This window comes from Triticum aestivum, chromosome 1D (genome assembly GCF_018294505.1).
Source record: "Triticum aestivum cultivar Chinese Spring chromosome 1D, IWGSC CS RefSeq v2.1, whole genome shotgun sequence".
In the NCBI taxonomy this organism is placed as follows: domain Eukaryota; kingdom Viridiplantae; phylum Streptophyta; class Magnoliopsida; order Poales; family Poaceae; genus Triticum; species Triticum aestivum.
The window spans coordinates 285,606,372-285,632,234 of record NC_057796.1 but is presented as its reverse complement, the minus strand read 5'-3'; the positions used below and the strand labels follow the sequence as shown (position 1 = coordinate 285,632,234).

The 25,863-nt window shown below is 52.7% G+C and overlaps 2 protein-coding genes across 2 annotated transcripts; both read left to right on the top strand.

Moving 5' to 3' along the window:
• Window positions 1–14,157: 14,157 nt before the first annotated feature.
• On the top strand, window positions 14,158–20,491 carry LOC123181501 (CSC1-like protein At1g32090). The gene is made up of 11 exons (XM_044593777.1): window positions 14,158–14,701; window positions 17,120–17,272; window positions 17,436–17,571; window positions 17,662–17,763; window positions 17,865–17,984; window positions 18,061–18,141; window positions 18,272–18,612; window positions 18,703–18,948; window positions 19,196–19,520; window positions 19,612–19,845; window positions 19,941–20,491. Exons 1-11 carry the CDS (start codon window positions 14,397–14,399, stop codon window positions 20,304–20,306), a joined length of 2,409 nt encoding a protein of 802 aa, XP_044449712.1. The 5' UTR covers window positions 14,158–14,396; the 3' UTR covers window positions 20,307–20,491.
• A 917-nt stretch (window positions 20,492–21,408) lies between these two features.
• LOC123181502 (4-coumarate--CoA ligase-like 3) lies at window positions 21,409–25,863 on the top strand. Its single transcript, XM_044593778.1, has 6 exons — window positions 21,409–22,635; window positions 23,521–23,710; window positions 24,276–24,412; window positions 24,518–24,585; window positions 24,694–24,796; window positions 25,433–25,863. Exons 1-6 carry the CDS (start codon window positions 21,583–21,585, stop codon window positions 25,586–25,588), a joined length of 1,707 nt encoding a protein of 568 aa, XP_044449713.1. The 5' UTR covers window positions 21,409–21,582; the 3' UTR covers window positions 25,589–25,863.

Genomic DNA, 25,863 nt, shown 5'->3' with positions numbered 1-25,863 from the left:
AGTTGTAGAACTTATTGGAGACTTCATATCTCTCAATCCGGGCATTTGCTTGAAATATTAACTTCAACTCCTGGAACATCTCATATGCTCCATGACGTTCAAAACGTCGTTGAAGTCCCGGTTCTAAGCCGTAAAGCATGGCACACTGAACTATCGAGTAGTCATCAGCTTTGCTCTGCCAGACGTTCATAACATCTGGTGTTGCTCCTGCAGCAGGTTTGGCACCTAGCGGTGCTTCCAGGACGCAATTCTTCTGTGCAGCAATGAGGATAATCCTCAAGTTACGGACCCGGTCCGTGTAGTTGCTACCATCATCTTTGAACTTAGATTTCTCTAGGAACACATTAAAATTCAACGGAACAACAGCACAGGCCATCTATCTACAACAACATAGACATGCAAAATACTATCAGGTACTAAGTTCATGATAAATTAAAGTCCAATTAATCATATTACTAAAGAACTCCCACTTAGATAGACATCCCTCTAATCATCTAAGTGATCACATGATCCATATCAACTAAAAAATGTCCGATCATCACGTGAGGTGGAGTAGTTTTCAATGGTGAACATCACTATGTTGATCATATCTACTATATGATTCACGCTCGACCTTTCGGTCTCCGTGTTCCGAGGCCATATCTGCATATGCTAAGCTCGTCAAGTTTAACCCGAGTATTCTGCATGTGCAAAACTGGCTTGCACCCATTGTATGTGAACGTAGAGCTTATCACACCCGATCATCACGTGGTGTCTCGGCACGACGAACTGTAGCAACGGTGCATACTCAGGGAGAACACTTGTACCTTGAAATTTAGTGAGAGGTCATCTTATAATGCTACCGTCGAACTAAGCAAAATAAGATGCATAAAGGATAAACATCACATGCAATCAATATAAGTGATATGATATGGCCATCATCATCTTATGCCTTTGATCTCCATCTCTAAAGCACCGTCATGATCACCATTGTCACCGGCGCGACACCTTGATCTCCATCGTAGCATCGTTGTCGTCTCGCCAACTATTGCTTCTACGACTATCGCTACCGCTTAGTGATAAAGTAAAGCAATTACATGGTGATTGCATTTCATACAATAAAGCGACAACCATATGGCTCCTGACAGTTGCCGATAACTTTGTTACAAAACATGATCATCTCATACAATAAAATTTAGCATCATGTCTTGACCATATCACATCACAACATGCCCTGCAAAAACAAGTTAGACGTCCTCTACTTTGTTGTTGCAAGTTTTACGTGACTGCTACGGGCTGAGCAAGAACCGTTCTTACCTACGCATCAAAACCACAACGATTTTTCGTCAAGTATGTGTTGTTTTAACCTTCAACAAGGACCGGGCGTAGCCACACTCGATTCAACTAAAGTTGGAGAAACTGACACCCGCCAGCCACCTGTGTGCGAAGCACGTCGGTAGAACCAGTCTCGCGTAAGCGTATGCGTAATGTCGGTCCGGGCCGCTTCATCCAACAATACCGCCGAATCAAAGTATGACATGCTGGTAAGCAGTATGACTATTATCGCCCACAACTCGCTTGTGTTCTACTCGTGCATATAACATCTACGCATAAACCTGGCTCGGATGCCACTGTTGGGGAACGTAGTAATTTCAAAAAAAAATCCTACGCACACGCAAGATCATGGTGATGCATAGCAACGAGAGGGGAGAGTGTAGTCCACGTACCCTCGTAGACCATAAGTGGAAGTGTTATGACAACGCGGTTGATGTAGTCGTACGTCTTCACGATCGACCGATCCTAGTACCGAAAGTACGGCACCTCCGCGATCTGCACACGTTCGGCTCGGTGATGTCCCACGAACTCACGATCCAGCAGAGTGTCGAGGGAGAGCTTCATCAGAACGACGGCGTGATGACGGTGATGATGAAGCTACCAGCGCAGGGCTTCGCCTAAGCACTGCAATGATATGACTGAGGTGGATTATGGTGGAGGGGGGCACCGCACACGGCTAAGAGATCAATGATCAACTTATGTCTCTATGGGGTGCCCTCCTCCCCCGTATATAAAGGAGTGGAGGAGGGGGGAGGGCCGGCCCTCTATGGCGCGCCCTGGAGGAGTCCTACTCCCACCGGGAGTAGGATCCCCCCTTCCCTAGTTGGACCAGAGGGGGAGGGGGGCGCCCCCCCTTCCTTGTCCAATTCGGACCAGAGGGGGAGGGGGCGCACGGCCTGCCCTGGCCTCTCCTCTCTCTCTCCACTAAAGCCCATTAGGTCCCATATACTCCCCGGGGGGTTCCGGTAACCCCCCGGTACTCCGGTATATGCCCGAACTCTCTCAAAACCTTTCCGATGTCCAAACATAGTCATCCAATATATCAATCTTTATGTCTCGACCATTTCGAGACTCCTTGTCATGTCCGTGGTCATATCCGGGACTCCGAACTACCTTCGGTACATCAAAACACATAAACTCATAATACCGATCGTCGCCGAATGTTAAGCGTGCGGACCCTACGGGTTCAAGAACTATGTAGACATGACCGAGACACGTCTCTGGTCAATAACCAATAGAGGAACCTGGATGCTCATATTAGCTCCCACATATTCTACAAAGATCTTTATCGGTCAAACCGCATAACAACATACGTTGTTCCCTTTGTCATCGGTATGTTACTTGCCCGAGATTCGACCGTCTGTATCTTAATACCTAGTTCAATCTTGTTACCGGCAAGTCTCTTTACTCGTTCCATAATGCATCATCCCGCAACTAACTCATTAGTCACATTGCTTGCAAGGCTTATAGTGATGTGCATTACCGAGAGGGCCCAGAGATACCTCTCCGATAATCGGAGTGACAAATCCTAATCTCGATCTATGCCAACTCAACAAGTACCATCGGAGACACCTGTAGAGCACCTTTATAATCACCCAGTTACGTTGTGACGTTTGGTAGCACACAAAGTGTTCCTCCAGTATTCGGGAGTTGCATAATCTCATAGTCATAGGAACATGTATAAGTCATGAAGAAAGCAATAGCAATATACTAAAAGATCAAGTGCTAAGCTAACGGAATGGGTCAAGTCAATCACATCATTCTCTAATGATGTGATCCCGTTAATCAAATGACAACTCATGTCTATGGCTAGGAAACTTAACCATCTTTGATTCAACGAGCTAGTCTAGTAGAGGCATACTAGTGACACTCTGGTTGTCTATGTATTCACACATGTACTAAGCTTCCGGTTAATACAATTCTAGCATGAATAATAAACATTTATCATGATATAAGGAAATATAAATAACAACTTTATTATTGCCTCTAGGGCATATTTCCTTCACTACGATTGACCCCCTATACTTATGGGTCATCAGGGCGCCATGGCTACTGCAACGATGGGTGGAAATGGAGAGGTGTGATGGAAGAAGATGAGTCGAGGGGTCATTCCCCTTCCCCTTATATAGCGTTCGATGGGGGCCGGGCCGCGCCCCCTCGCCTTCTAAGGACTAATGCGGAATAGAGGAAGAGCAATGATGGCCCCGCGTCGGGCCCTGCAGGCTTTATGTCAGCCCGGGCGGTTGCCGAGGCATCATGGGGGAGTTGGGGCGTCCTGCGCCCCGTTGTGTGCCATGCGTCGAGCCTGGCTCGCAGGCGGTTGGGGCCCGTGCCATTTCGCCCCCTCCCTAACGGGAGGAGTCATGCGCGTCGCGAGCCCTAGGGCTACTGTCGGGGCCGTGGGACAGAGGGTACCCAGGCCTGTCTCCCCGCGGCCCAGTGTGCGGTGCCCTCTAGTGTTGGCCCAATGGTAGAGCTTCACGAGAAAGACCCTCGCGAGGCCCTTACCTCGCGAGGCGTACGTCAGCAAGTATCTCCAAGAGTCTCGCGAGGCCCTCTCACAAGGCGGCTTCCCAAGGCCGCCTTCTGAGGCCCCTCGCGGAGGCGTGCGAGTCAAGGAGCTGCTCAGTGGGGTCACAAGGCCCTGGTCGTCACGTCGGTGACGCGCGCGGCGACGAGCGAAGCCAAAGGAGCGCCAACAGGCGCGGACAGGGAGGCTTTCCTCTTTGGTGCTAAGGGAGCAAGGGCAATATGTCGCTTTCCAAAGCAATCCCCAAAGGTTACCCGTTTGGTGCAAGAAGACCAGGACTATGGGCTCGTCAGGATGGAGGTCATCATCGAGCCCACCGGCGCGTCATGGTAGGAGGCCTTTGCAGGCGAAGACCACCTTTAGTCAGGATAAGTTGTACTCCTGTCCCCTTCAAACTGTCTGTTGTGGCAATCCTTCCCGCCAAGTGTTTTTGGGGGAAGAGGACCAAGGCTGGTATAAGTAAGGGCAGGGTGCCACCGTAGAAAGAGATCCGGAAGGCCGCTCATTTCCCCCCTTTGTACTCTCATACTCATCCTCCCTCACGAGGCAATCCAACCACAAGCAGGAGTACGGTCTTACACCGCAAGGTGGCCCGAACTTGGGTAAACTTCCATGTCCTTTGTTCTTCTTCCTGAGCTTGAGCACGCCGGAACATCGCTGTGAGATAGTGTGTAACGAGACAGGGCTTAGCGAAGATAGCGAGCGCACCCCAGTGTTCGATCCTTCTTGGGTCCCCGGAGCCCCAATTCGGAAACCCTCTCTCATACCAGATCACGAGAGCGCGGGGTTCGGAGGCCTACTATCTCACTCCTTGGAGCACGCCGAGAAGCGAGAGGGGAAAGTGGTAGGGAGCGCAGAGCTTGGAACCAAAAAAGTAGGAGATGAAGTGCGTCTCGTTTGGGAAGAGGAGTGACCTCTTATAGGTGAGGCAAGTTGTAACTCAGCCCTCAGTAGTGGAGAAGAGAAACAGGCGCACTAACCCACCAGGGAGATGAGGAGAAAACCGTCTGAGCCCGTTCAAGTTCGTCTTCCACTTGTAGGCCAAGCGTTTCAACTTCTTTCTTGTGTGACAAAAATAAAGCCATACATGTGGCATAGGTCCTAACTTGGCTCGATCACGAAACACGACACGTGAATCGCTAGACGAGCAACGAGGGAGCAGCGCGCGTGTATGTCCTTTCTTCTAAATCTCTTAGTGGTATGTGAAACAATTCCCATTATATGTTTTTCTCACACATCCTCCACTCAGTGGCGGACCTAGGAACAAATTGGAAGGTGTGCACACTCTAAAAAAATCTACAATCCAAGTGTCGTATGGTATATGGCAACAGAATAACATAACAATCTCAATCAAGTCTCGCAACATTATCGTTCAGAAAATATATTTTAAATTGGGAACTTACAATACAAATAGTCTTACATATAGGTTATGTGCAGGAATAGGAGCTAAGTGTATTTTTGTTGAGAGATATATATGTGATATTGTTCAATTTATTCACACACATAATAACAAATAATTTATTGAGGTGCAGACTTTGCATTAAACAGACAGAACCTAAACCCAACTGCTATCTGCTATAGGACGTTTAAACTGAACTATTGCATTCCTATACATGGAATTATGGTTCAGTTTAGTTCCCAAGAAATGGTTCACTTAGGATAGGTTACTATAGTGTAATTTCAGAGATATACTGCTAGCACTGATAAATACAACAGTGACACATGGATTCACATTTCACGGTACCATACTGGCCAGTCCCGATGTCCCATTTTCGAGCGGCAGCGACCGAGCGCGAGCGGGGAGCTGGGGATAGGTCGTCGCTCTACGGCTCTGCCTCTCTCTCTCTCATGGGGAGAATGTTAGAAGGGAGAGAGAGGATTGTTGCGGAATATGATGGATGTATTATTGAGCCTCGAGGGCGAGTATATATTGAGTACAAGACTTGGAGAGCAAGACGCCTCTCCTGGAGATAAGGTAGGAGACGGATTACAAATCCTAGACTACCAAATACAAGTATCCCAAATATATCTCTAACATCCCCCCGCAGTCGTAGCAGTAGCGTTGCGAACAACAGGAGCGTCGCGGACGGTCAGACTGGAGAGAATAGCAGCCGATGGACTGACATCCCCCCGCAGTCCTAGCGGGAGCATCGTGGACGGTGTCGCATCACGGACGCGTTGACTGTAGAGGAAGCCGACGACTTGCTCAAGCGGATGATAGCCTTTGTGCCGATGTCGATCTAGCCGAGAGCGTAGGGTGGTGTAGCCGTGGTCGAGGTAGCCGTGCGAAGAACGTCGTGGTCGATGTCGAGTCGGGGTAGCCGGTGTCGAGGGAGTCGCCGTGGAGCCGCAGGCGCAAGGAGGCGCCGAGTTAGTCATGGGCGCAGTGGTGTCGAAGAAGTGATGCGCCAGGAAGGAGAATGGTGTTGACGACGCGTCGCGGCGGGTTTGCCAAGCCCGGGGACACATCGTATTCGAAGGCACGCGTCGGTGTTGCCAGCACCGGGCATGCGTAGACGGTCGAAGACGAAGTTGGCGAAGCGCCGCACCAGGCTTGCCAGGCCCGGGGACACGTCGTGGACGAAGGCACACGGCGGTGTTGCCAGCACCGGGCATGCGTAGACTGGGACCTGCACGAGTTGTACGCCATGTCGAAGAGGTCGGAGAGGCCAGCAGAGAAGGACTCGACGACGGTTGCGGCGCCAATCGGCGCGGGGCCCATGTCGCCCGCGGTTGTCGGAGTAGATGAAGCGGTCGGGGTAGATGACGGCGACGCTGGCGACGAGCTGGTGCTGGACGAAGACGAAGTGGGGTGGACGGGCGGCGGCGGCAGCTACGAAGGTAGCCGCAGCGGCAGCCTGACGGCGGCGACGGCGGCTAGGTTAGGAGTGCGGCGGCGGTGCTCGAAGTAGGCGAAGAACCCTGACAGCGTGACGAAGACCGGTGCGGACGGTGGCGTTTCCGTGCCAAGGGAGACGGCGCGGTGCATACCAACGGAGGTCGACGCGCGGTGACGGCGGAGTGGACCGCGGGCCGCGACGCTACGGCCCAAGGGGCGACGCAGCGGCGGTAGGCGGGTCGGGGCGACGGCGGGAAGACCTCGGGGCGGCGGCCGGGACCGCGAGCCGCGACGCTGCGGCCCGAAGGGGCGACACAACGGCGGTTCGCGAGTCGGTGCAACCGCGGGGACGGCCTCGGGGCGGCGGCGGGGACCGCGTATCGCGACACTACGGCCCGAAGGGGCGACGCAGCGGCGACGCACGAGTTGATGCAGCCACGAGGAGAACCACGGGGCGGCGGCGCTGCGGCCCGACGTGGCGACGCAGCGGCAGCCCGATGCTCGATCGGTGGAGAGGCGCGCTGAACTCGGGGACGAACTTCACGGGACCTGCGGAGGCGCGCGTAACCGACGGGCCAGGTCGGTCGCGCGGCGTAGATGAGGCGGATCGCAGCGGCGAGCGGGTGATCAAGCTGATCGCGCGCGAGGTCGGGGACGCCGCTCGGTGGAGGCATGGTGGCGGCGGAGTCCGAGATGAAGCCGGCGGCAGGGCGGCTATGGTTGGCCGCCGCATGGCGCGAGGCCGCCGGGTCGGGGTGATGCAGGAGTCCCGGTCGGAGCAGGGCGGTGACGGCCGGCGTAGATCGACGGGCGGGCCGTCGCGCGAACGGCGGCGGTGAAGGGCCGCCGCATGACGCAAGGCCGCCGGGTCGGGGCGACCGGCAGGCCGACGCGCGGACCGACGCGCGAGGCCGCCGAGTCGGGGCGACCGACGGGCAGACGCGCGGACGACGCACGAGGCCGCCGGGTCGGTGAAGAAGCCGGCCAATCGCGCCGGTGTTGGAGTAGAGGCGCACGGGGTCGACGGCGGCGGTGGGCGACGCAAACCGGATCACATAGATCGGAAAACCAAAAAGTAGACGCCGGTCAAAGCGACCGGCGAGAGAGAGAAAACCCGGATCAAAGGATCGGGAAAAAAGACACTCTAGGGCAGCCGGCCAACGCGGCCGGCGGACGAACCCTAGGTACGGGCGGCGCGGCCCCCGGCGGTGGTCATGGAGGTCGACCGCCCCGGGGGCGGCGCGCAGGTGCGGAACCGGCGGCGGCTAGGGTTTAGGATCGACTTGCGATAGATACCATGTTAGAAGGGGGAGAGAGGATTGTTGCGGAATATGATGGATGTATTATTGAGCCTCGAGGGCGAGTATATATTGAGTACAAGACTTGGAGAGCAAGACGCCTCTCCTGGAGATAAGGTAGGAGACGGATTACAAATCCTAGACTACCAAATACAAGTATCCCAAATATATCTCTAACAGAGAAGATGAGGTGAGCCTAAGCTCAATTCTTATATGACAAAAAATGATTAGATTTCTGGTGATGAGACTTGTTAGAAGGGAGAGGGGGATTTGGTGGAATAGTTCTTCGTTGTATTGCTTGAGCCTCGTGGGCATATACATATAGGAGTACAAAGACCAACTTGGAGTACAAGACAAGGCAGGACCAAATCCTAGTCTATCCTATACTTCCTAATAATCCTTATACTCAACATCCCCCTGCAGTCACAACGGTAGCGACGCAGACGGTGAGACTGGAGAAGAATCTGAAGGCAAGCCGACGGACACCCCCCACAGTCGTAACGTTCGACGCACCGCGGAGTCGTGGCTGGGGTGGAAACCAACGAGGTTGCTCAAGCAGGCGGTAGCCCTTTGTGCCGTTTCTCGATGTAGCCGAGAGCGTGGGTGGTGGAGCCATGGTCGAGGTAGCCGTGCGAAGAATGCCGTGGTCGATGTCGAGTCGGGGAAGCCGGTGTCGAGGAAGTCGTCGTGGAGCCGCGGGCGCAAGGGGGCGCCGAGTTAGCATGGGCGCAGTGGTGTCGAAGTAGGGGTACGCCGTGAAGAAAATGTTGTTGACGACGCGTCGCGGCGGGTTTGCCAAGCCGGGGGACACATCGTGGACGAAGGCACGCACCGGTGTTGCCAGCACTGGGCATGCGTAGACAGACGAAGACGAAGTTGACGAAGCGCCGACCAGGCTTGCCAGGCCCGGGGACATGTCGTAGATGAAAGCACGCATCGGTGTTGACAGCACCGGGCATGCCTAGACGAGGGACCTGCACGAGCTGTACGCCATGTTGGAGAAGTCGGAGAGGCCAGCAGAGAAGGACTCGACGACAGTTGCGGCGCCAATCGGTGCGGGGCCAATGTCGCCCACGGTTGTCGGAGTAGATGAAGCGGTCGGTGTAGATGACGGCGACGCTGGCGACGAGCTGGTGCTGGACGAAGACGAAGGGGGTGGACGGGCGGCGGCGGCGGCTACGGAGGTAGCGGCGGCGGCGGTGCAGCTAGGTTAGGAGTGCGGCGGTGGTGCTCGAAGTAGGCGAAGAACCCTGACAACGTGACGAAGACCGGCGCGGACGGTGGCGTTCCCGCGCCAAGGGAGATGGCGCGGTGCATACCACGGGAGGTCGACGCGCGGTGACGGCAGAGTGGACCGCAGGCCGCGGCGCTGCGGCCCGAAGGGGCGACGCAGCGGCGGCAGGTAGGTCGGGGCGACGGCGGGAAGACCTCGGGGAGGCGGCGGGGACCGCGGGCCGCGACGCTGCGGCCCGAAGGGGCGACGCAACGGCGGTTCGCGAGTTGGTGCAACCACGGGGGCGGCCTCGGGGCGGCGGCGGGGACCGCGTATCGCGGCACTACGGCCCGAAGGGGCGACGCGCAAGTCGATGCAGCCCCGAGGAGAACCACGGGGCGGCAGCGCTGCGGCCCGACGGGGCAACACAGCGGCAGGCCGATGCTCGATCGGTGGAGAGGCGCGCTGAACTCGGGGATGATCTTCACGGGACCTGCGGAGGCGCGCATAACCAACGGGCTAGGTCGGTCGCGCGGCGTAGATGAGGCGGATCGCGACGGTGAGCGGGTGATCAAGCCGATCGCGCGCCAGGTCGGGGACGCCGCTCGGTGGACGAGTGGTGGCGGCAGAGTCCGGGATGAGGCCGGCGATGACAGACGGCGTGGGACGTCGTGCAGACGAGCTTGTCAACACCGGCAGCCGGGCTGCCAAAGCAGCGTCGGCACCCGGGCAGTGAGGCCCGAGCGACCAACAAAGCAGCGGCGCCCGAGTTGAGGCAGCCGACGAGCCTGACGCAGCCGTCCCGACGTAGCCGAGGACGAGGTCGGCGAGGTAGACCGCCGGGACGCCGTGCAGACGCGGCGGAGGCGGGTGACGTGGATCGATGGGCGGGCCGGCGCGCGAACAACGGCTATGGTTGGCCGTCGCATGGCGCGAGGCCGCCGGGTCGGGGCGATGCATGTTTCTCGGTCGGAGCAGGGCGGTGACGACCGGTGCAGGGCGACGGGTGGACCGATTCGCGGACGGCGGCTGGCCTTGACGAGCCGCCTCGGTGCCTGTGTCCGCCGGGTCGAAGGAGAGGCCGGTTGGTCGCGCCGGTGTTGGAGTAGAGGCACACGGGGGTCGACGGCGGTGGCGGGCGAGGCAAACCGATCAAGATGAGATCGGAAAACCAAAAAGAAAAACGTCGATAAAAAACAACCGGCGAGAGAGCGAAAAAACCCGGAGCAAGGGCTTGGAAAAAAGACTCTCTAGGACAGTTGGTCAACACGACCGGCGGACGAACCCTAGGTACGGGCGGCGCGGCACCCGGCGGCGGTCATGGAGGCCGACTGCCCCGGGGACGGCACGCAGGTGCGGAAGCGGCGGCGGCTAGGGTTTAGAATCGATTAGGCTGATACCATGTTAGAAGGGAGAGAGGATTTGGTGGAATAGTTCGTCGTTGTATTGCTTGAGCCTCGTGGGCATATATATAAGAGTACAAAGATCAACTTGAGGTACAAGACAAGATAGGACCAAATCCTAGTCTATCCTATACTTCCTAATAATCCTTATACTCAACAAGACTAAACTTTTCACACCCTTTTGTCGTGCATGAATGAGCCACATGTGCCCTAGCATTACTAGAAATTATTGGAAAATTCTGAATTATTAAACGTGCCAGGCCTAATAATTCTATTCCAAAATGAAAAAAAAACACGTAATGTTATCACAGTTTAGCTAGCTCCCTAGCTATAAAGTACCCCCTCCGTAAATAGGAGCTAGAGAACATCTCAGAAGGTTAACAGAGGGAGTACTATAATTCCATCCATCTGACAAGAGTATGTATGCATGTGACCCGGCCGTTGATAGGAGCTAGAGAACGGTATGCAGAATAGTTGACCGGAAATGAAGGAAGCTCTCTAGGGAATGCCAAGCTTGAGCCCCGACCCCATGTGCACGAGCTAGGCGTTGGATCATTTGTTTCTTGCGTTGCACCTCCCTCCGTCCCACACATATCCTCCTCTTTTCGTGCTGCTGTTCCGTTGGCAAGGTTAAAAATTGAGGCGCGTGGGCGCGGTGTGTATGCACATGGACATGACACGCGTTGCGGCGAGTAGAGTTTCACATGCTGCAAATGCCTGCCAAGCTGTCTTAATTGGATGGTTCGCTGGGCCTCTGTCCGTGCCTGCGATGATGAAGTGAGTAGTCAATTCATGGTGCATGTGATGCAACCTTCCATTTTTAAGGTTGTTAGAGCAACTCCCCGCCAAACGTCCCGGCCCGCAAAATAATCGTTAAATTACGGATCGGGCCAGAAAATCTGCATGATCAGACCCCGCATTCCGCCCCGGCCCGTAAATTTTTTTGCAGGGCGCGGTAAATCTTCTCCCCAACCTCTATCTTCACGGGCTGGGAGGCCGACCCGAGCTCAACCTCTATCCGGCGCGAGATTTGGCGGGAGGGACATTTCCGCGCGCCTTTTCCCGCTCCCCGCACCCTCCGCCACGATTGACCCCCTCCGCAAGCTCCGGCTGCTCCTCCCCCGCCGTCCCTCGCCGCCATGGACGACCCCATGCTGTCCCCCGTCATCGTCGAGGTCGCGCACGCCCCTTCCCCTCGGGCGAATCTCGTCGCCGGCCATGTTGGCCCCGCCGCCGTCGCCCAAGCACACGCCGCGCCTGCCCGCAAGCGGCAGGGCAACGTGGTCGTGCAGGGCGGGAATCCGGCTGCCCCCGCCGCGATGGCCCGCGCTCCGGGCGCCAACGCCGCAGTGTGATCCCGGCCGGCGGCGGAGAAGGCCGCGGGCGCAAAGCGGAGGAAGGTTCCGGCTTCAAGGAAGCCACCTGGTGCCGCTCCCCCCGCGAGCGAGGTGTTCGACGAAATGTCCGGAAGGTATATCTCTTCGGTCTTCGGCGATTCTCTTTCATTTTTCGCCATTGTTCTCGATAGCTCGTGACTTGTTATCGTTTGCTATGCGATGGTTCGAACAATGCAACAACCGAGTTCGTGAACTTGTTGGACACGAACGCGGTTGACATTGATCAAGCCCCTTTCGAACCATTCGACTACAATGAAACGGAGGGCGGCGTGGACGATCATGGTTGTGCGGACGAGTTGGAGGAGATCGAAGCGGAAGCGTTTGAGCAATCACAAGCAAAAACTGGGAAAAGCCAAAGATCGAAGAACTACACGATCTTGGAAGATCAAGCTTTGATCAAAGCATGGAGTGCGGTGTCTCTTGATGCATGCACGGGTACTTCTCAAACCGCCAAGAGATATTGGCAAAGGATCGAAGATCAATACTTCCGCATTATGAAAAACTACCCCAACAGGACTCCACGCACATTTCGGTCGCTTCAAGGTCGTTGAGAGAACATCAAGCCTATGTGCAGCCGTTGGGCAGCTTGCTTGGAGCAAGTACGCAATACACCTCCAAGTGGCACCGTGGAGTCCGACCATGTGAGTTTGTTTTGCCTTTGTTTAAGTTATGCATCATCATAATGTATCATGAGAATGTTTGCATCACTTTGTTCACATTGTGTAGGACAAGATTGCTCAACATAGATACAAGGACATGGAAGCTTCGAAAGGCAGATTCTTGAAATTAGAGCATTGTTGGGAGTTGCTCCAAAAGTGCGAGAAGTGGAAGTTGATCGACAAAGAATCCCCACCAAAGAGAGGCTCACTTACAAACATGGATGAAGATGAGGATGATGATCGCCCAAGAAATTTGCACAAGCCGGATGGCGATAAGAAGACTAAAGAGAAAATGAAGAGAGAGCAAGAAGCATCGAGCTTGAGGGAGAAGATTGATGCCATGGTGCAATCAAACGAGTTGATGTTGTTGAAGTCGTTGGAGATCAAAAAAGAGTTGGCCGAGAAGAAGGCAAAAGAGAAGCAAGAAAAATGACAAATGCTCAAGGAAGAGGGGCTCCGCAAAGCTGCCATTGAGGAGAGAAAATCACGCGCCTCTGAAAACAAATCGATGTCATTGTTGCTCGCCGAAGAGAACAAGATCATGTCAATGAACCGCAATGACATGGACGACGTCACCAAAACATGGCATGATATGGCAAGGAGAGAGATCTTGAAGAAGAGAATGGTCGCCTCGGCCGGTCTTCGCGTTCCGGTGATGTTTTCTCTGCTCCATATGGTGGCAACGTGGATGATTTCGGTGCGGGAGTTGGAACAAGCGATGGAGGTGGCTACGGTGGCGCCGATGAACTTCAAGATGAACTCCATGGCACGGAGTGAAGATCGACCCCAAGATGATGCCGGACATGGGCGCAAACCTTTGCATGCCCTCTTTTACGTAATGAACTTCGCTTTTATTTGCGCGCAAACTGTTTATGTTATTTGAATTTGAACTTGTTTGTGAAACCCTATGTCAAATTCCAGATTTGCAGTTTTTCTGTTTACGGGTCGTTGCGCTGGTGCCCGAGCAGAACCCGCATAGCCGACCCGCAAAAAGCATATTCCGCGAACATATCTTTTTACGGATCCGTTGGGGGGTCTGCATCTGTGCCAGCCCGCGCCGGCCCGCAAAAGCGATTTTGCGCGAACTGCAAACGCGTTTTGCGGGGTCTGCTAGAGTTGCTCTTACAAAAATGGGTGTCAGGCAGGCAGGTCGTTGTGTGAACGAAAGTTTAACGCGCAAACTTTACTTGCGCCTACGCGGCCACGCGGAGAACAGGCTAGGCGGCACAGAGTAGTCAAAAACCGCCTGCGCTGCATTCGAGTAGTACTAGTACCAGCTAGCTGCCCGTGCGGCCGCTTTGTACTTGAAGTGCCTACTACGTACAGTGTTCATGTCGTCCGTCACGTGTTTACGCCCAATTTCTCTCTGGATTGGAAAGAAGAAACCAACACCATCCTCACTCATCCATGCCGCGTGTACATGGTCACAACGGACTGTGACGCCAAGCAGAGACAGCGCTACGTAGCATCCGTGACAAGATAAAGCGGCGGTGGCCGGTGGGCTCCACAAAATTCCAAGCGAGGAACCCGGCTCGACTGCCTGCCGTTCTCCTCCTCTCTTCCCTCCATTCACTCCACCTTCCATCACGCCACCACCCCCGCCCCCGCGCCCTCAATTTCCGCCAGCCCGCCTTCTCTCTCCCCTTCCTCGCCGCGCATGCGCCGGCGCGGCTGCTGCTAGGCGGCGCAGACGACAAACCCAGCGACCAGCGGCCCGTCCGTCCACCCTAGGAGGCCCCAGCCATGGCGACGCTGCAGGACCTCGGGGTGTCGGCCTTCATCAACATCCTGGGGGCCTTCGTCTTCCTCCTGCTCTTCGCCGTGCTCCGCATCCAGCCCATCAACGACCGCGTCTACTTCCCCAAGCTCTACATCGCCGGGAAGCGCGCCGCCGACCACCGCGGCGCCCGCAGGGCCATCAACCTCAACCTCTGCACCTACTTCAAGTTCCTCAGCTGGGTGCCCGGCGCGCTCCGCATGACCCAGACCGAGCTCATACACCACGCCGGCCTCGACTCCGCCGTCTACCTCCGAATCTACACGCTCGGGTACGCCACGCCACTCACTCCCTTCTAACTTCCGGAAATCCTCCCACTCCCACTACCACTACTGCTCTGCTCTGCTCTGCTCTTGTCGACTACTACTACAGAATTGTGCAATTTGGGAGTCATGCGATCGGTTACTATTTTCTCAACCAATTCCTCGACAGCAAATTTGCTCTGATCCCCAGATAGTATAACAGTCGCATTTGGTTCATCTTTTCATTTTTCGCCAAATTAATGGCAGCGGATTACGCCATTGCCATTAATGTTACAATTGCTTTTCGCCAGATTTGCAACCATGGCCTGCCCCTGCCTGCCTGCCTGGATGAGTTGTTGGTTTGCGTGTCAATAATGCATGTCTATACCTTGCCTTCTCGCTGCTGCTAGCTGTTTCCTTTGTTGCACAGCACAGTGCTTGTTCGGTTCTCTCATCGTCACAGGGAACATGTGATCCTCACATGCTCCGGAGATTGCGCACCCAAACCCAAACCAGCATTCTTCCCCAACGAAACACTGTACAATTTCCCTCCCAAGGTTTTAACCCTTGTGCTTTTGATATTAATCCTCGCTAATTAGACCTATATATCAATTCAGCCCACAACTGATTGGATCTCAGAGTGACGGGTTGCGTGATTATCCGGAGAAATGTTGCTTGTGTCTGGTGACAACGTTGGCGATAGAGGTCATCTTGGCACGTCGTGCCTGCCATCCAATTCAGTTGTGCGTTGAAAATGGCGCCGCCCGCCCGTCAGATATCCTTGGATTGTTTTGCACGATCACGGGCGCTCTTTCAGCCAAGGCACGGACTTATCCAGCTTTAGACTAGTACTTTAGCCTGCCTGGTGTAATCGAGTATACACCGCCACCGACCCGTATCATATTCCTAGCTAAGTAGTGGTGCTCGCCCACTAAGAGCAACTCCAACGGAGCGACCCAAACGGACACGGATTTTGTCCGTTTTTTGTCGTCGCCCGTCCGCCTAGCGGACAGGCACGGTCTGCGGAGGCACCCAACGCGCCGCTCGTGGATGAAACGGACACGCAAGATGCAGCTTTCCTCCCGGCGCCGCCGCGTTCCTCCGTTGCCACAACCTGCACTGGGAGCGTACGAGATCGAGGTGGGCGCGCGGAGTCAGCCAGCTCCGACGGCGACCTTCCACCCCTGCTTCCACGCGCCGCCGTCCATGTCGTCGAACTGGATCTGGTGTAGAGGTCCCTGGCAGCGACGGCGGCCGCGGCGGCCTCTGCCGCCAAGGAGTCGCGGCGGAGGGCCGGCCTGCGGGTGAGGCGGGCGCGAGGGCTGGCGGGGGACGGCGCGGTGGACCGGGAGGAGGGGAAGCGGAGGCGGCGCGAGGGCCGGCCTGCGGGTGAGGCGGAGGAAGGCGATGAGGAAGAAGAAGCAGGCGGCGGCGAGCTGGAGGACGCGGCGGGAGGAGGAGGAGGCGGAGGCGGGGTGGGGGTCGCGGCCGCCGCCGCCCGAGAAGAGATGCATCGCCGCGACAGGGAGTTGCTGCTGGTGCGACTGTGGGAGGAAGCGGAGGTGGGGTGGGGGTCGCGGCTGGGGTTTGTCGATTGGTTTTCTTGCTTGGTCACTGATACGTGGGTCCAGAGGCGGACACGAGAGGGCAGCAGCGGACGAGAGCGGACGACGAGAGCGCTCGTTTTGTCCGCCGCGGACCCATTCGTGGCCCATTTTTGCGGCCCATTTTTCGTCCAATTTGGGTCGGGAGGGAGGACAAACGGACAGCAGGCGGACACGGACGTCCGTTTGGATCGCCCCGTTGGGCCAAGTTTTCTGTCCGGATGACCCAAACGGACAAAATGGGTCGCCCCATTGGAGTTGCTCTAAACAACACGCAACTTTTCTGTGTGGCTCCAACCGATTATTCAGCATGTGGGGACCAACCACCGGCGTTTGCAAACTGGAGATGCTTTCCTTGCCGCCTTGGACGGAATTTCATCCCAAAGGTTTCCCTCTTCAGAATGCAGCCATGTTTTCAACAGTAAAAACTGATGGACGACCTGGTTCGCTGGTCCCTTCTACTGTACAGACGGGCCATAAAACTAAATTCCACCATCTAATATAAGCGTTTCTCGATCCGGCGAAACTTCTCTTTCACGTTTATCCTCGCATGTGGGTGATGCTTTACAGCCATCCGACCAAGAGGCAAAAATCATTCTGTTGACCTTGGTTGCTCAGGCGGTGCTTTTGGAGAAATTTTACCTTTCCCTCCCCCCTTTTTGTCAAGGAAAAGATTTGGAACTCTGTTGCAGGAGATGGGACTACTGTTTTGTGTTTCATGCACTTCAAGTCTTCAATATAGTTCTAGTAGTATTTTTTTTTGTGTGTGGCTATTTTACAGGTTCAGTTTGAGCCCTGTGTTTCATACACTTGACTATTTTTTTCCTCTGGTCTCACTTGCAGCCTCAAGATTTTTCTGCCCGTCATGGTTGTCGCCTTGCTGGTTCTCATTCCGGTCAATGTCTCTGGTGGGACACTACTGAACCTGAGAAAAGATGTTATGTTCAGTGATATTGATAAGCTGTCCATATCAAATGTTAGCCCGGGCTCCAACAGGTAATCTTCAGTAAATTATGAACTCTAAATTTGCCAGTTCATTTTTTATCCTAACACAAAGTCAGAACATTGTTCTTTAAAACTGTACATTGTTCTAGGTTGTATGTTCTGATTTGTAATAGTACTCTAAAATGTTGACCCTTCACATCCCACTTCATTTCAGGTTCTTTATTCATCTTCTAATGGCATATGTGTTCACATTTTGGACGTGCTTTATGCTGTACCAAGAGTACAGTAATGTGGCGTTCATGAGATTGCATTTCCTGGCTTCTCAGAAACGTTGTGCTGATCAGTTCACTGTAAGTACATCAACAAAGTTTGCTACGCGTCGACAGCTGCCCTACTGTAGCATTTAATAATAATAATACTAATAATAAAAACAACGCCAGGTGATTGTTAGAAACATACCTCGTGTTTCAAGCCATTCGACGTCTGAGACAGTTGATGAGTTCTTCCGCAGGAACCATCCAGACCACTATCTTGGTCAGCAGGTATACTATCCTCATTCTAGTTGACTTTTACACACACACTCGCAAATAACGGTTGCTGGCTAGTGTTTTGATTATAGAGCTTACCTTATTTTTTATTTCAGTCTGTTTACAATGCAAACCGGTATGCTAAACTTGTAAAGCAAAAGGAGAGACTTCAAAACTGGCTGGATTACTACCAGCTGAAGTTTGAAAGGCATCCTGAGAAAAGACCAACTGGAAGGGTAATGTTCCAATCATTGCTTTTGTTATTTTTGGATATGTGCGTATAAACTGCTAACCTTGTTCATGGTATTTCAGACAGGATGCTTTGGTTTCTGTGGTAGAAAAGTGGATCAAATCGACTACTACCGGGCTAGAATTAGCGAACTTGATAAGAGGGTACGTCTACAATTTGTTGGTGTTATGATTCCTTATATTTGAGAGGAAAAAAATTACCGTGCACGTTGTGACCCCATGCACATGTACCTATGATTATGATTTTAACATACATTTACGTTGATATTTTCAGATTGCATCGGAGCGTCACAGAGTTCTGAATGATCCAAAAGCCGTTATGCCAGTTTCTTTTGTGACATTTGACTCAAGATGGGGTGCTGCTGTATGTGCACAGACACAACAGTCAAAGAATCCCACACAATGGCTGACCAATTGGGCTCCTGAACCACGCGACGTTTATTGGCAGAATCTTGCTATTCCATTTTTCTCTCTGAGTATACGCAAGTTTCTCATATCAATCGCGGTCTTTGCTTTGGTGTTCTTCTACATGATACCTATTGCATTTGTGCAATCACTTGCCAATCTTGAGGGTATTGAAAGAGTCGCGCCTTTCTTGAGGCCAGTAATAGAAGTGTAAGGATTTTGCTTTTTCTTTTTGCGCATCATGCTTCTTGAGATTGCTCATTATTCTAATCATTCACCCGACTTATTTTCAACTTGCAGAAAGGTGGTGAAGTCCTTCCTGCAGGGTTTCCTTCCCGGTCTGGCTTTGAAGCTCTTTCTCTATATCCTCCCTACGGTTCTTATGATCATGTCAAAAGTTGAAGGCTATGTCTCTTTGTCATCTCTGGAAAGAAGAACTGCTTCGAAATATTACTACTTCATGCTGGTGAATGTATTTCTTGGAAGCATAATTGCTGGCACAGCTTTTGAACAGCTGGACTCTTTTTTTCACGATCCTCCTTCACAGTAAGTTTCTTCAAACATTCTTCTGCCAACATGCATACATGAACCAAAACTTATTTTCCCATGTCTTCATTACGTTAATTGTCCCCTTTTCGGAAAGAAAAATGTCTAAATTTCATTAATCATTGTGCTGCCGCTTCATATGGCTAGAATGTACTAGTACTCACTCTCAAAATGTACAAATGAAAAATGTTGGATGCATAGTCATAAACAGTAACAATCCGTCACATCTCCTTTTTTTTCTTTACAGAATACCAAGGACCATTGGAGTGGCTGTACCAATGAAAGCAACATTCTTCATGACATACATAATGGTCGATGGCTGGGCCGGCATCGCCAACGAGATTCTTCGAGTGAAGCCACTGGTCATCTACCATCTGAAGAACATGTTCATCGTGAAAACCGAGCGTGACAGGGAGAGGGCGATGGATCCACGCAGCATTGCGCTTGGAGAAAACCTTCCATCCCTGCAGCTGTACTTCCTCCTTGGGCTCGTGTACGCGGTGGTCACCCCCATTCTCCTCCCTTTCATAATCGTCTTCTTCGCCTTCGCCTACCTTGTCTACAGGCATCAGGTGAGTTCATGGATACAGCCTTGACCTCTATATCTTCGATGTGTCAGAACCAGTGCACTGACCACCCACCCACCTTCATTCCTGGGTTCAGATCATCAATGTGTACAACCAGGAGTACGAGAGCGCGGCGGCATTCTGGCCTCAGGTCCATTCGCGCATCATAGCGAGCCTGCTCATCTCTCATGTGACTCTCTTTGGGCTGCTAAGCACAATGAAGGCCGCCTACTCCACTCCGCTGCTCATCTTCCTGCCATTGCTGACAATATGGTTCCACAAGTACTGCAAGAGTCGGTTCGAACCCGCGTTCCGAAAGTATCCTCTAGAGGTCAGTGCGCCGCCTCTATCTGCATCACGTGTGATTTTTTGCTTGGAAGATCGTTTGCAAGACCTGAAATGGCTGTTTACTTTTCTGAACATCAGGAGGCTATGGAGAAGGACAGGATGGAGCACGCATCGGAGCCAAGCCTGAACCTCAAGACCTACCTAGCAAATGCATACCTGCACCCCATCTTCCACATGTTTGAGCAGGAGGATCAGAAAGAGGAGGCCACCATAGAGGTGAGAATCGACAAATCGGAGCATCAGCAGCAGCAGCATGTGAGAAGCTCACACTCACAGTATGAGGAGGAGACGAGCGCACAGACGCATTACCACCATGAGGAGAGGACCAGCAGCCAGTACCAGTACCAGTACCAGCACCAGTATCAGTACCAGCTTGAGGAAACTCACATGAGGAGTGAGCAGTCGCCGCCACACTTTGTCTACCACCCTGGAGTCGATCATTGATGCTGCCAATTTACCACTCCCTAACTTAGACCTTTTGCCTCGCATTTTGGTGAAAATGATTGCCCCTCTAGTCCAGTCCAGATGATGCTGATGATTGATGTACATGCCAATATGTAGTCGTGTGATGATAATCTTATGAGTTGATTGATTTTTCCTCTGCAAAGGGAGAAAGCAATTACCTTTGAGTACTAATGCGAATCGGCGTTGGATGGCGATACTTACGGCAACTCTGATTAATCCGAAAAAACCTAACTCCCAAACATCTTTTGAAATTAGGGCAACTCAATGTCGTAAATCAAACCGCTTAATGCATCTTCATATTATTCCTATCAAACCGCTTAATGCATCTTTATATTATTCCTGAATGACTGTAGGTTTTGTTTTGTTTTCTACTGCGTTTCCCAACAGGTAGAGCCACAGCCATCGGCCCTTGCTGCCGTAGCCCGCGCTGCCTATCGACCTAATATGGTCGCCACGCCTAGGCACGCTCCGCCCGTCGCACTACAGGCTCCTTAGTCCACCGCCACCGCCACAGGGCACCGTCGTCACACCCAAACGCCGTCACGCCATGGTACCCAACACCAGCACCGCGCTTGACCATGGAGAGACCAGCCCGCGAAGGACCTGACACGCACGAGGATGCAAGCCCCCCACCCCCGCCGCCGAACGGGAATTGCCTGGGCGCGCCCCCTGACGATGGCGAGGGAAGGAGGGGGAAGACCGGCGGCAGGATATGGGGTCGCCCTCCCCGTCGCCTCGTGAGGGGGAGGGCGTTACCCCAACAAACTTCCCACAGAGACAATGTAAGCCAATGTTTGAAGCAGAGGCGGTGTATGCAAAAGGGTGAGCTCAGAGGTGACGTGATCAAGCCACACATGGGTGACACGCCTTTGAGGGCGAGACGTGGGTTCAAGATGTCATTTTCTTTCTGAATTTGTCAAACATGTAAAGCTATTCAGTGCATGCCTGTCAAGCCACGAGCATCCACAGTTTACTAGTGTTCTTTCCTAAAAAAAGTTTGGCCAAAACGTGCTTCCGCTGATGAGATGGACGGCTGTTTGCATGAACCAATCAAAGCAAAGCCGAACCGCATGAAGCAAAACGTGAAGGCTCGGGACAGGGCAACAGCAGAGCAGAGCGTGGATCAACGGAAGGAAGAAGAACGCACGAGTCATGCGAATCCGCTGCTTCACCGGCTATATTAACCGTCTCCCGAAAGCAAAGACGAATAGATCTTAACTTCAGTAGCACAGCGAGATCAGCAGCAGCAGCAGCAATGCAGGACGCCGCGCACGACCCCAGCGCCGCCACCTTCTACTCCGCCGCCGCCGGCCTCTACGCCAGCACTCACCCGCCCGTCCCGCTCCCCGCCGACCCCGGCCTCTCCTTCGTCCCGCACATCTTCTCCCGCCTCCCCCTCGGCTCGGCGCCGCCGCATTCCCCGCCGTGCCTCCTCGACGCCGCCACCGCCGCCTCCCTCTCCCGCGCCGACCTCCGCCGCCTCGTCTCCTCCCTCGCGCGCGGCCTCCGCCGGGCCCACAACGTCCGCGCCGGCTCCGTCGTGCTCCTCGTCCTCCCCAACTCCGTCGCCTTCCCCGTCGCCTTCCTCGCCGTCCTCGCCGCCGGCGGCGTCGCCACCACTATGAACCCCTCCAGCTCCCGCGCCGAGATCGCCGAGCGCCTGCGGGACACCGCCCCGTCCCTCGTGCTCGCGTCGCCCGAGAACGCCGCCAAGCTCCCGCCCTCCGCCGCCCCGGTCGTCCTTGTACCGGAGACATTCAATCCTACGCCCTCGGCGGGCCACGAGTTCGCGCCCTTCCGCGCGCTGCTCGATTCCGACGCCGACGATTTCCCGTCGGCGGAGGTTGGCCAGGAGGACGCCGCCGCCGTCCTCTACTCCTCGGGGACCAGCGGACGGAGCAAGGGCGTCGTGCTCACGCACCGCAACCTCATAGCCATGGTCGAGCTCTTCGTGCGCTTCGAGGCGTCGCAGTACGCGCGACCTGCTTGTGACAATGTCTACCTGGCCGCGCTGCCCATGTTCCACGTCTACGGCCTCTCCCTCTTCGCCGCGGGCCTCCTCTCGCTCGGCTCCACCGTGGTGGTCATGAGGAGGTTCGACGTCGGCGAGGCCGTCAGGGCCGTCCACAGGTACAAGGTCACGCACTTGCCGCTCGTGCCGCCCATCATGGCCGCGTTGCTGAGGGCCAAGGCCACAGGCGCCTCGTCATTGGACTCCTTGGTGCAGGTCTCCAGCGGTGCAGCTCCACTCAGCGGCAAACTCGTTCAAGACTTTATCAAGGCTTTCCCACACGTCGATTTCATTCAGGTACATAGCCTACCAAATTTCAACTGTTTGTAGTATTCTGGGAAACATGGGTTGGTGAAGGCAAACAATTGTTGTAGTCCAGGTGTCCATATTCTGAGTATAAAATAACGGTATTGTTACGTGACGAACGTCAGCCGGGAAGGAATAACGGTATTGTTACGTGGCGAACGTCAGCTTGGCAGGGTGACATGCGAACGTTTTTTATGACAAGTTTACGTGGTGGGAGACGGCAAATCCTCCCCTTTTTGCAGCAAACTTTTTCTTCTTTCCCAGAAGTTATGTTTCTGAAGAAATTGCCATCCTCCCACTACGTAAAATTGCCAGTCAAAATTGTCGCAATTGCCACCCCCCTCCCAGCTGACGGTCGCCAAATAAGAGGGTACTAAAATAATGTATTGATAATATTTCATATGCCTTGTTGCTGATATGTGATGAATAATACTTAGTCTATTACATAGGTTGATCCATTCATGTATGTTGGTCCTTTTGTTTTATCACCTTAAAGTTCAGCCTACCAATTTTTTGCAGATGAGGATGCAGTTGATTTGACTTTGCAAACATTACAGACATGTATGTGCATATTGTAGATGGGATAACCGAGTAGGGATTAACTAGTTCAAATCGAACTTTATAAACAATTAATACTTCTGCAATCAAGCAGTGAAACTATTACTGCATTTCCAGTTCCAGTTCGTTTGCAGTATTCTGAGTAAACTGCTATTTTTTATGCAATTGGAGCACTGAAAGTTAGCAGTGTGATTCGAAGTTACCCATTCCAATTGCCTGCAATATTCCGAGTAAATAGTTGCAATGTAATCACTGAAATAGACTGCTCCAGTTCCAACTGCTTGTAATATTCTGAGTAACTGTTTACACTTTGAACAGGGCTATGGCATGACAGAATCTACTGCTGTGGGAACTCGTGGTTTCAATACCTCGAAGCACAAGAAGTATGCATCTGTAGGTCTTTTAGCCCCAAACATGCATGCCAAAATTGTTGATCTGGAAACTGGCTTATGTTTACCTCCTGGCTCTTGTGGGGAGTTATGGCTCCATGGGCCAGCTATAATGAAAGGTAACATTTCATGAGCCCCAACTCAGCCACTGCAACGAAAACACACACCTTGAATTTTGGCATTTGTAGTTTGATGCAAACCGATGTCTAGTTAAAAAGATCACTTCAAGTGACTTGAGTATTCCTTAAAAACAAATTGACTTGCCTTTACTTAACTCAATGCTGAGGTGGTTATTGAAGACCCTATGAAGACTTGACATATGCATTGTCTCTGCATTTTCTGCCATTCTTTTTCAGCTCACTTAGAAAATAAGATCATTCTTTGTGCTTAACATGATTTCTTCGTCCTCTTAATGGTTATTTTTATACAACTCCCTTGTGTCTGTGATATGGGTACTCCTTATCATTGTAATGCTTAAGTATCTAATTATGCTACAAAAGAATTGATTTATACTGGCTTTACTATGCTATGTGATTATTTTTCTCTTTAGAAAGGTAAACAGAATCAGCTCTCATGTCTAGTCTAACAATATGGGCTGCGGCTGCTACCATTCAGCCTGAATTACCTATATTCTATCCATTATTTTCTCATTTATATTTGGGTTAAAATTTTCCTTTTTCACAGGTTACTTGAATGATGAGGACACATGCACGAGAAACGATGGCTGGTTGCGGACTGGTGACCTTGCTTACTTTGATTCAGATGGTTGCTTATACATAGTGGGCCGTTTGAAAGACACTATCAAGTACAAAGGATTTCAGGTATGCCTTCATGTAGCTGGCCCTACAATACACCACATTTGCTCTTGTTTGTCACAGTTGTGCAACAAGTTATTGGTTATAACAAATTATCATTCTGAATATCAGATAGCTCCAGCTGACCTTGAAGCAGTTTTGGTCCAGCACCCTGAAATTGTCGATGTTGCTGTGACATCGTAAGTTTGAGACCGTTAGTTAGAGAATACTCGTATTACGCTGGTTGAACTTATCTGTTGGCATGGAACTGAATCCTTTTTCTTTCGCTTTTCTCGACTTGCATATAGTGCCGAAGATGAAGAAGCTGGAGAGATACCAGTAGCTTTCGTGGTGAGGAGATCTGGAAGCCGTCTGACCTGTGTGCAAGTGATGGAGTACGTGGCCAAGCAGGTAAAAAGATGCTACGACATTGCACAGCACAGCACAGCACATCACCACTCTTCTGCTTCCTTCCTTGAAGCTGACGTGTCATAGCAGTATGACGCATCCTTTTAATCATAAAATTTCCAGTCCAATCGAACATGACAAACATTCTAAGGAATCCTGAGATATCAGTGGTTGTCAAGACAGTTTCCATGAGTGATTGCTGTGCATGCTCCCCACCTGTCCTGACTCGCTGTGCGGACGGAAACGCATACTCACTAACATGAGGTCAGGTTGTTTGGCACACATGCCATTCTATACTCCCGAGCTAGTGGCGTATGCTAGGTCAGGCTGGCATGCACTCCTCCCCCATCTCTTTGTTGACTGACCAATCGAACCCATGACCCATTCAAGAGTGATGCGCGGTGCTGGACAAAATACAGGAGCTCGGCTGTTCCTGGGCGACCTTGTCTGGCTGGAAGAGAGACGTTCAAGGAAAGATTGCGGCAGGAATTTGTTGTTTCTTCTTGACCATGTCCAAGTAGTGAGATAGGACTAGTGGTTTATTACACCGAAAATTTATTTACTTGCGATTCTGTAGACAGTAAAAGATTTTTTTTTCTTTGCTGAAGCTGCGAATTGATCTGATGATGGTGGGTGCAGGTGTCCCCGTACAAGAAAGTCCGCAAGGTGATATTCGTGGAGGCAATACCCAAGTCAGCTGCTGGCAAGGTTCTGAGAAGGCTTCTCAAGGACTCTCTGCGCATTGATGCTGCTGCTTCCCGTTCAGATCATACCAAACCCAGCTCAAGACTGTAAACGGAGTCGAGCAGCTTCCATCGAAATGGATGAAGTACATGTTTTAGCTGCCGCATGTCTTTTTGTGTGTGATATGTTGGTTCACCAGGGATTGGGATTGCTCGTGGTTGCATACTAGCAGTACCATACCATGCTCCCATAGGATGTGTGTGGGTACGTCAATGGAATACATGTCTCTGTGTGCTACTATAGTCTGTAGATAGATTTGTCAGGAAAGACTGTTGATTGGAACACCATTTCGTATCCAAAGGTGAAAGCGTTTGTCATGAACTTTA